This window comes from Diaphorina citri, unplaced genomic scaffold (assembly GCF_000475195.1).
Source record: "Diaphorina citri unplaced genomic scaffold, Diaci psyllid genome assembly version 1.1 scaffold119, whole genome shotgun sequence".
NCBI lineage: Eukaryota > Metazoa > Arthropoda > Insecta > Hemiptera > Psyllidae > Diaphorina > Diaphorina citri.
In genome coordinates, this window is record NW_007377556.1 from 216,043 (window position 1) to 226,585 (window position 10,543).

Here is a 10,543-nt window from a genome sequence, read left to right on the forward strand (position 1 = left end):
TATCCTACCAACTAAGCTAACTAGGCTGGCAAAAAAGATCTTTTATTTTCACTGCCCTGACGCAAAGACCAGTCCCTATAATATTTGGTTCATCTACTACACCTCAAAGTTTCCATTATTTTCCCTCAAGTCAAACCATTTTTTTTTTATCAAACAATGTAAAACAAATTCAAACAATACCAACTTGGTAAAACTCTCACCCTGCCTCCTCCCCTGATAACGAACGTGTGAAGTGCTGAAGTTCAGTAGAATCATTTCAGCTAAGGTTACACTTCTTGCTGATAGTCAAACTCAGTCCAGCTTTAGTCCAGATTGATTGACCCGAAGAAGAGAGTTGTGATTCTGAGTTGTGGTAATTTTGAGTTGTGACTAGTTCGGAAGAAAATTAGGACTTTATCTGTGTGTTGTGCCGTCGTTAATGGTCGATTATGCCGCTGCAAAAGGTGAGTGAGAGTGCCTTTTCTGGGATTGAAATAGTGTCAAGATGAGCTTAAAATCCTACTGTTGAACTACCTACCCACAATTTGGTCCAATTTCAGTTTCCTTGAGCTTCTTTTCTTCAAATATTCATCTCAAAATGTCTAAAATTCTGTCTCCTGAAGTTAGACTTAGTGATACTACTGTGGGTCTATTGAGTCTTACTCCTGAATGTATTCATAACCTTGTCAAGAAGGAACCAATAGCAGAAATTTACAATGTTGAGCAGACTCCTTTTGCCAGGTAAGATTCTGGAAATCTAAAGCTCAACTGAAAACTGGTTAGACTCTCAAGTGCAGTGAGAGTCAGACCATCATGTAACTCCTTTAGAGTTACGAGTTAACCTGATTGGTGAAATGGGTATTTATTCAAAGAGACACAACACTTCCCGATTAGGTGCTTGGTCAAAATAAGAACACCAGAAAGCAACCCATTGAAATGTGCAACAAATTCTTTGTTAATGGTGGGTATCAAACCCTGATTTTCTGCATGCCAAGCAGGTGTGTTACCGTTTAACTAATCATGCCCCTCTATTGCTTTCTATTTTCAGAGGAAAATTTGCTTCTGTTAGAAAATGCACTCACAAAATAACAAAAGTAGAATATGCAGCCAAATTCATTCGTAAAAGACGACGGTCCATGGATCAAATGCAAGATATTCTGCATGAAGCTGCTGTTTTATATTTAGCACAGAAATCTGAAAGGATTGTAGGTCTACATGAAATCTATGAAACACCCCATGAAATGGTGCTGGTTCTTGAAATGTAAGTTGTATTAATACACTTCTCTGTTGTGTTTGAAGTCCTTTAGAATCTGCCCTTCTTCTTCACTTGTGGATAACAGACACATCTAATTTTAATTAATAAAATAAATAAATGTACCTACTTAAGTACATTGTCTGTGTTACAGTTACTATTTTTGGTGTTTGCTGTAGGATTTTTCCAATTGTCTTGTTTTGTTCCCAATGAGATGTGTGTTTTTTTTTTTTTTTTTTTTTTTTTTTTAAAATGCTCCCGCCAATTCGTGCACCAATGTTATGAAGCAAATCCATACTATAATTGAATGTTTACCTTTCAATTCACAGGGTCCCTGATGGAGAACTTCAAAGATTGGTGGATATTCAGGATGGTATCCCTGAGCAAGATACTCGGAGTTACATGAAACAAATTCTGGAGGCATTGGCTTTTCTTCATGACCACAACATTACACACTTGGATCTGAAACCTCAGAACATCCTACTCACAAAGGACAACAACATCAAGCTGTGTGACTTTGGAATATCAAGAGTAGTCAATGATGTGGTAGAAGTCAAAGAAATTATAGGAACTCCAGATTATGTCGGTGAGTTGAAATTTTTGTGAAATCCCAGAATTGTAGGTATTTATGAAGAGGTACAGTACATACTGTACAAGTGTACTTAAAGGTCTTTCTTATAATCCTCCCTTAAGATGAATTCTTATTATGTAGTAGCCTGCTGGAAGGCATCTTTTGCTATGCGAGAATGCAATTGACAGCTTGATAATGACAGTAAGTAAATGACATGGTACTTGCTGTCCTGACAGCTGGATCATCTTTTTCTTTTATTAGAGATGAATTCTTATTATGTAGTAGCCTGCTGGAAGGCATCTTTTGCTATGCAAGAATGCAATTGACAGCTTGATAATGACAGTAAGTAAATGACATGGTACTTGCTGTCCTGACAGCTGGATCATCTTTTTCTTTTATTATTTTTTTTTATCCCATACAGCTTCAAAAGACATTGCAGAACATAAATATGAACATATCTACCTGTAAACTTGATCCTCTGAATTTTTTATTAGATTTGAAAAAGCAATTGAAGTGAAGTAAGTAAAAGTCATTTATTTTATTGGTAAAAAGGAGACAAATAAACTCTAAATATGTAAATGCATACCTACAGGTAATACCTGGTAATTTATAAAATTACATTGGTTTGCTTTTCTCTTGAAATATCAACAGCATTGCAATAACTCAGGAGAAATATAACTTTTATCAAGATTTTTATTGCCAGTGTCATCATTTTGTGACTCATTGAGCATTGATAGCTGATGCAGCTTTCTCATTGAATCATTATTCTGTATGAAATATTTGAAACTGGGTGGTAGATAATCATACATAATGAGAAAGTAAAATACATTATGAAATGTTGGAATAAATCTAAGGAATTCTATCAAGTAATTACACAGTGCTTGCTTGTTTTTATCATCCACACGATCCCAGAAAAATTCAAACGCCATTTTGTTTCGTGTTAGAAAGGAATAGATAGTAAGCGCTTGATCAATGTCATAAGTGCTAATTAGATTTGGAAGTATATTATCATCTCCATAATTCATAAGTACTAACCAATCAATATCTACAAATCGCATTTCTTTGAAATGATTAGCAAGCTGGGTTTTGAACTCAGCATCTTCTTCTATGTATGCTAGTTCAATACTTGATGGGCTCACAGTTTTCATTATGTTCACTAAGTTTTCATTAATTGATCTTATTTTCTTGGTGTACAACTTACAATAACAGATAAAATAAATATATAGAAATGAATGCACATCATTTGTATCCAAGTTAATGCCTAGCTTACAATCAGATACTTGGAAAACTTGTACAAGCAATGGAGGCAAACAGAATTTGTACCCTATGGTAAAAAGATTACTGGTGTTGAACTCGTTCAAAATGGGTAATATTAAATTTATCAAAGAGCGCTGTCGATTTACCATGCCACATTTCAACCATGCAAGGTTGTTCAAATTGATTTTTTGATCCCTTATAATATCATTGACATAACGTTCATTAGGTACTCGCAAGTACACCAGGTAGAAGTATTTCAAGCTGTGTATCAAAATTTCACATTGGTTTTTAATTTTCCACTTCAATATTCTGGGCAGAAATAACTCTTGGTCTACGATTTCGTTGATTATTTTTCGATGTTCGTTGTGAAACTTATCCCAGATGCTGATATTGATATCTTCGATTTTGTCGAATTTATTTTCCAACTGTGAAAACCACAAGTGTTGGCATATTTTGTTGATGCATTCTTGTTTCAAATTGATTGCATTGTGATTTCGTTGATTATTTTTCGATGTTCGTTGTGAAACTTATCCCAGATGCTGATATTGATATCTTTGATTTTGTCGAATTTATTTTCCAACTGTGAAAACCACAAGTGTTGGCATATTTTGTTGATGCATTCTTGTTTCAAATTGATTGCATTGGCTTTTTGTTTATCTGAAGATGTCCTGTAGATGATGTGTTCCATAGCTGTAAACAGAAGAAAGTTGAAATTTTATGTTAGGTACTCCTCACTATTAAACAACTCTTTGCTAATGATAACCACTATTAACCACATTCCAAGAGGTATTAGTGGCCTTGAACAAAGTATTGTTCAATTTACCACTATTTATCCGGTTATTTCTCAGAATAGCTATCTATGTACATCGGTATTTATTAGATAGTGTTTCAAATATGTTTCAATAGTTTCATTCTTTCCTCATCTCCAGTCTCCTTCCCTCATTAGGTTGTTTGTACATACAGAACTTACCAGCTTAAATTTTCCTATGTCTTTGATAAAAACTTATTTGTCCATTACTTACCTTAAAGTTGCGCAATTTGTACGAGTAATTGATATAAAATGATCCTATATTGTCAAGACCAGCTCATTGAACGGTTATTACATAAGTAAACAAGGGTTCCAGCACAAATTTCTGCAAAAATCTTTATATTTTCACTCCGTCAAAAACAATACTAGATTATCCAATTCAATTTTATTATTACACTCCATATTTGTTTCCTTTAGTTAATTCACTTCTATTGATAAGAATTATCAGAGGTGAAGAGTGTTATCTCACGTACAGTTTATCTACTAATGCTAACAGTGCCTCTCTCCTCACTTGTTACCATAATACTTGCAATCGCACAATCGCAGTATTTCTCCTATACTCACTCACTCACTTGATAATGTGACGTCATCCATTTCATATGTTATACTGAGTTAACCTATTGTGTTCTAATGAGTCGAATGAGACTACACATCGCGACATGATATGAGTTAACCCATTGTGTTCAAATAAGTCTGATGAGACTGTGGTTTACGTAGATGTGTGTTTTTTTTTTTTTGTTTTTTTTTTTTTTATTCCTTCCACAAAATAGGTACCTAGATTACCTATACCTACGAGTAGCTAAAGTTTGTAATATCTGTCGACTGAGGAGGAAACAGCCCATGTTAATGGCATTAATTTTCCATCATGATCGAGTCTAACAACATCCGATCTTCAATCTCCAAGTACATATTTCTTTGGTTTTCTCTTGGGATTTTGGTAACGCAGTTTACGAAGGTCCCTCCATTTTTTTTTTTTTTTTTCAATGAATATTGAAATTTTATTTGTAGCCTTTTGTGCGTAGCGTAAAATTTTGTAGCCAAAACCAAATGTCAGCCCAAAAGCGATCACCCTAGGGCTGATTGAGGGCTGATAAAAAACGCCGACCGCGTCTAAACACGGGAAAAGGCGAAGAAAAAGAATTTTTGTATTTACATTTTTTTTTTCAGCTCCCGAAGTGCTGAGCTACGAACCCATCTCCCTAGCGACAGACATGTGGAGTGTGGGAGTTCTGGCCTACGTACTGCTCAGTAGTCACTCGCCATTCGCTGGAGACAACAAGCAGGAAACCTTCCTCAACATCTCGCAGTGCAATTTCTCGTTCCATGAAGATCTGTTCGGACATATTTCATCGCAGGCGAAGGATTTCATCCAGTCCTGTCTGGTCACTGATCCAAGGTAGGTTCATTATCAAGTTATCTCAAAAATAGAATAGAATATACCCCTTTTATACTGCCAGAATGAGACTGAAAACTCCTTTTACTCCCGCAGTGGCTCTGTGGCAGAGTGGTCAAGAGCACTGATTCTCAACCCGGAGGTGCTCGGTTCGAATCCCGGCCAGGACGGAAATTTTCTAACCAAACTTTTCCGTTCTTGGATAGGTATGGATGTAAAAGAGTGTGTCACATCCTTGTCACATTTGACATCTACATACCAAATTTTCAAGTCTCTAGCTCTTACCGTTCTCGAGATATTTTGTTTACAGACAGACAGACACACACAAGGACCAATGGCTGAAACTTTGTATTTAGGCTCTAGGGACCTTAAAACGTGTTTTGGCACTAAAAACTGACTATCAAAAATTTGACCCGATTACATTACTTTCCTTCCTATAGGATAAGGAAAGTAAAAAAAAGTTCACTGAAGTAAGTTATCTCAAAAGTGTTTCTGTTAGGCTTGTCTCACATTGGAAGCGTAGACGCGTGACTGATGTTCCATTGATTCGATTTGATGTTTCATTTGATTCGATTTGATGTTTCATTTTATTCCAGTCTACGTCTCAGCGTCCACGAGTGTCTGTCGCATGCCTGGCTGAGTACCGCTCCTCCCCCTTCGCCCAAGCCAAACAACTTCAACCTGTCCTCTTCCTCCTGCTACATTTGTACCTCGAACCAAAGCTGCTGTCATCAGCCTCCAACCAAACCCCAACCACTCCTATTGCCAGATAGGGGTATCTTGTGTTAACAGTACAATCCCAGTAGCGTAGTGAGAGATTTTTCTCTTGATGACTGAGGCTGGGGGCCACAAAGTGAGTTTAAACTCAGTTCAAGTTTAACTCTTAGATTAAGCAATCTGATTGGCAATTTTTTTTATTATTTTTAGCCCGTCCTTCCTTTATTATTAAGATAGTAATAAAAACAGGTATAGTGGACGGGCTATTGTATTCGTTTTGGTGTCTGTCTGTCCCCATAGAAGGACTTATCCAAACCTAGTCGACCTATATATCAAATTAAAGGTCTTTTTACCAGGATTAAGATATGTATATTCCAGCAGACATATAATTTTAATTTTCATATAGTAGGTCAGGATATATTAAACAACTTAAAGTCTTACAGAATACGCTGGTTGCCAAAAACTATTAATAGAACTCTTTTTTCGATATATTTTTCTGGTCCCTTGAACTGAACAATTTTTTTAGTCGTGTTGTGTTTTTAATTTTAGTTCTGATTAGTATTTCTCTTTTGATTACACCGTGAGTATTATTGAAATTAAAATTTGTAAAAAAAAAAAAAAAAAAAATATTTTGTAATTTTATTTCGCGCTTTCCCAAATTTTTTTGAAAAAATTTAAAAAAAAAAAAAAGATTTCGCGCATTCCCAAATTTCTTTGAAAAAATTTAATAAAAATAAATAGATTTTTAAAGATGTAAGGTTTTTATGACCTTTAGGTATTTTTTCGAAGTGTTTCTATAAATGTGACCGGTAAAAATATTTTAGGATCTAATTTTCGTTTTTATTTTATTTTTCTTCTCGCCTAATTTTGTGATTTTATTGCATTTTAATTAGAGCCTAGCAAAAATGTATTTTTTAATGTAAAGTGACCTTAACAAAAATTTTGGATTATCATTTGGAAATGGTCTGGGTAAGCCAAGTTCACAATATTCTTTTTCTTTATAATTAAGCTAAATGGCATGGTATTGATCAAGATAGTTTGTAGATCCATCACAATGTATTATCAATATGTAATAGGTATCATAATTAGATATAATGACGTATGCTCGTTGTAAGTTTATCGGAACTGCAAGTTTTGGTTGCAGTATTGTTTTCCTTTCGGAATTTCCCCTCTTTTGGCGTGATAGTGCCTGTACTAAACCATAGGAAATTCAAGATGACGCTCCATCGGAATCGGTTCCGTTTTCGAAAGGAAAATACACTTCTTTTCTGGGTTTCCTTTTTCCAGCTTCTAGTGACCATTATGTCTGTACCCTTACAGATAGTACAGATACAATCTTTTGTCTAATGCTTGTCTGTAGATAGGTGCAAATTATTCGTCAAGAACATTTGGAAGAAATTAATGGAAAATACATTACTTTCCTTCCTATAGGATAAGGAAAGTAAAAACGATTATTATTAGTCATCCTTAGTTTGTCGAATAATCCAATTGTGTATGTACCCATATTATGTCTAATGCTTTTCTGAAGATAGGTGCAAATTATCTGTCAAGAACATTTGGAAGAAATTTATGGAAAATACATTACTTTCCTTCCTATAGGATAAGGAAAGTAAAAACGATTATTATTAGTCATCCTTAGTTTGTCGAATAATCCAATCCGAAAGGAAAATACACTTCTTTTCTGGGTTTCCTTTTTCCAGCTTCTAGTATGACCATTATGTCTGTACCCTTACAGATAGTACAGATACAATCTTTTGTCTAATGCTTGTCTGTAGATAGGTGCAAATTATTTGTCAAGAGCAATTGGAAGAAATTTATGGAAAATACATTACTTTCCTTCCTATAGGATAAGGAAAGTAAAAAGGATTATTATTAGTCATCCTTAGTTTGTCGAATAATCCAATTATCTCCTGGGTTCAAAGTGACTAAAATTTCGCTCAAATTACTTTTGTTTTGATAGAATTATACATATCCATATGAATTTCAGTACATAGGGACATTATAATCCAATTATCTCCTTGGTTCAAAGTGACTAAAATTTCGCTCAAATTACTTTTGTTTTGATAGAATTATACATATCCATATGAATTTCAGTACATAGGGACATTTAAATCGACACTCATTAACTCATTCAGCAACATTTTGTGTTTTTATACAAGTCCCTGTTATTTTGTCATGTTTAATGCATTTATTACTTTCTATTTTTACAATAGCCGTTTCCTTCGAGAACTCGTATGTTCTTTAGAACAATTGGGAACGGAAATCGGCTAGCAAAATAATATAAAACGGTTTCATATGAAATCTGCCCGAGACTTTTGGCTTCAGTCCTAATTGTATAAATGAGATTTTTACATCTCTTTAATAAAACAAACATGAGTTTATACAATTTCTCAGAATAAAACACATACAGAGGTAAACATAGGTTAAGTACTTGAGACGTTTGCTTTTTTATTATTCTTCTGACCTCTCCAATTTATCGTAGGTATGTTTTAGCAGCCAATTTCAAACATTAATCTTTATTTTCTCTCGTAATTTATTTATAGTAGGCAGTAGGCATAGGCATAAACTGATGTAATTTGTGTTTTTTAATATTTTCATCATTTTGCACATAATTCTAGGACCTAGGTATATTATTCGAATAAGAATTCGAACCAGTAACTATTTTATAAATTTCTTCACTCAGCGATATACTGTCCAGGGCATTTTTAATGGGTAGGTCTAGGTATTGTCATGAGTTCATAACATAACCAAAACAGATTACAAATCTCATTGTTAACAAGCTGTTTCTCTCCCAGTTTTTTCGAAACGAAATACAATTCTGTAATCCAGTTAATATTACCTACTTATTCAAAACTATATCACGTAAAAAAACTTCTTCCAAGTTTGAAGAACCAAGTAGGGTTTCCATGGCCGCTGCCCAGTTCCCCCGCTGAATAGCGAGGGATATCCTTTGTATGGATCTTCAAACTTGGAAGAAGTTTCTCCCAGTATTTCCTAACTAAGGCCTGGTTTTATCATTTCAGGACGCACACCACTAAGCCATGTCACGCCAGAACCACCCCTATGGGTCCAGGGATTGGGGACGCCCCAATGCCTCCCCCTCTCCTTCCCCCTACACCCCTTCTCCTCCCCCTATCATATCCCGTCGTATGTCCTCCCCTGCCTCCCGCATGCCCCCGCCCTACATCCCGTGCCCCCGACCCATGTGGCCTGCGGGGGTGCAGGCTCCTGTCCCGTACCGCTATCCTGAGGTAAGTCCCTGATTTTTGCTCTATTAAGCCCTTGGTATAATGGAACAACTTGTTATAAGCTGACAGTTTGACCCAGCACCTAAATAGGAAGAATTGTGTCTCTTCTCGCCCATCTGATGAGAGGCATACTACGACATGGACCACATGCGTCTCATGTATCGGTTGTTTCATTGCTACGAAATAAAAACGGTGGTGAAACACTCATTAAAACAAAAATCATGAGGCAAATCACTGGAGATTCCAAATCTAAAGTTGGTGACATTTGCGAACACGGAAAGTTAGTTATCCAGAGTCTTTGACCTCCATTTCGATCTCATTTCAGACTCCCTCCCCTCTCCAAATCTCCATGTGTTCCTCCCCCGAGTACCACTATTCCTCCTACCCGGAATACGGAGTCCCTCTGGAACCTCCTGAACCAATTGACGGCCGATCCACCGCCGACATTATCGCAGCCCAGTCCCAAGATTACGTCGATGAAAAGTTGGCCGAATATCAAGCGACAATTTATCAACTCCAAGGTAACCGCCAGTGACATTAATTATTATTTACGTGTTGTGTGTGTTTGGTGTGTTGCTCTTGTTACTTTTGGAATTACCCACACCCACCCGCGCCCCGCCACCGTGGTGTGTGTTTTGGTTTCGTTGTACTTGACTCTAAAAACTCTTTATTTAGGTCATTAAATGCACTCCATATGTGTGAACTACTTACCAGTTCATACTGGTCCCTGGATAGAGACTTAAATGTAATCATGTATATTTGTACATTGTTACCCATTTAGAATTCTTGTACGTAATTTTGTATTGTATAGGTACTTACGTTTGTTATTGTTTCATTTATAATTGACTCTTTAAACTCTTTTTTAGTCCGTCCTTCCTTTATTATTACGATAGTAATAAAAAAAGGTATAGTGGACGGGCTATTGTATTCGCTTCGGTGTCTGTCTGTTTTGATTCAATTTGATTTGATGTTTCATTTTATTCCAGTCTACGTCTCAGCGTCCACGAGTGTCTGTCGCATGCCTGGCTGAGTACCGCTCCTCCCCCTTCGCGATAATTTAAGACCGGTTTTAGCGTCACCTATGTTGAGCTACGCCGAACAAGGCCAATAAATGGATGGGTGACTTCAACATTATATTGGGCATAATGCATAAAGGGAGAACGGGCTCTAGTCTTGATTTTAAATCATTACATGAAAGTAAAATCAAATGAAGAATAATAATAAACTGAATATTACACAAATTAGGTAGGTACATAGGTACTGATTTTCTCTAATCACGATCGAATAAACTACGGGTTAAAAAAAATTCCCGGAGGGA

At 36.0% G+C, this 10,543-nt stretch overlaps 3 protein-coding genes across 4 annotated transcripts; 2 read left to right on the forward strand and 1 right to left on the reverse strand.

The window, feature by feature from the left end:
* The first annotated feature begins 476 nt into the window (after positions 1 to 476).
* On the forward strand, positions 477 to 6,154 carry LOC103524773 (serine/threonine-protein kinase 17A-like). Its single transcript, XM_008489806.3, has 5 exons — positions 477 to 720; positions 1,028 to 1,240; positions 1,561 to 1,817; positions 5,035 to 5,263; positions 5,857 to 6,154. The coding sequence occupies exons 1-5, from the start codon at positions 578 to 580 to the stop codon at positions 6,047 to 6,049; spliced, it is 1,035 nt and encodes a 344-aa protein (XP_008488028.1). The 5' UTR covers positions 477 to 577; the 3' UTR covers positions 6,050 to 6,154.
* Positions 2,311 to 4,378, reverse strand: LOC103524772. 2 transcript variants are annotated; one of them, XM_008489805.2, is made up of 3 exons: positions 4,082 to 4,378; positions 3,650 to 3,749; positions 2,311 to 3,494 (listed from the first exon to the last, which is right to left on the reverse strand). In XM_008489805.2, exons 2-3 carry the CDS (start codon positions 3,745 to 3,747, stop codon positions 2,447 to 2,449), a joined length of 1,146 nt encoding a protein of 381 aa, XP_008488027.1. In that variant the 5' UTR covers positions 3,748 to 3,749; positions 4,082 to 4,378; the 3' UTR covers positions 2,311 to 2,446. The 2 variants fall into 2 exon arrangements, with proteins under 2 accessions (XP_008488027.1, XP_017305230.1); XM_017449741.1 differs by lacking the exon at positions 4,082 to 4,378 and having other exon boundaries at positions 2,311 to 3,535; positions 3,691 to 3,749.
* Positions 6,155 to 6,537: 383 nt separating the features above from the next.
* On the forward strand, positions 6,538 to 10,255 carry LOC103524783 (lysine-rich arabinogalactan protein 19-like). The gene is made up of 5 exons (XM_008489816.3): positions 6,538 to 6,557; positions 6,871 to 6,946; positions 9,001 to 9,228; positions 9,551 to 9,746; positions 10,212 to 10,255. The coding sequence occupies exons 3-5, from the start codon at positions 9,019 to 9,021 to the stop codon at positions 10,253 to 10,255; spliced, it is 450 nt and encodes a 149-aa protein (XP_008488038.1). The 5' UTR covers positions 6,538 to 6,557; positions 6,871 to 6,946; positions 9,001 to 9,018.
* Positions 10,256 to 10,543: the final 288 nt, after the last annotated feature.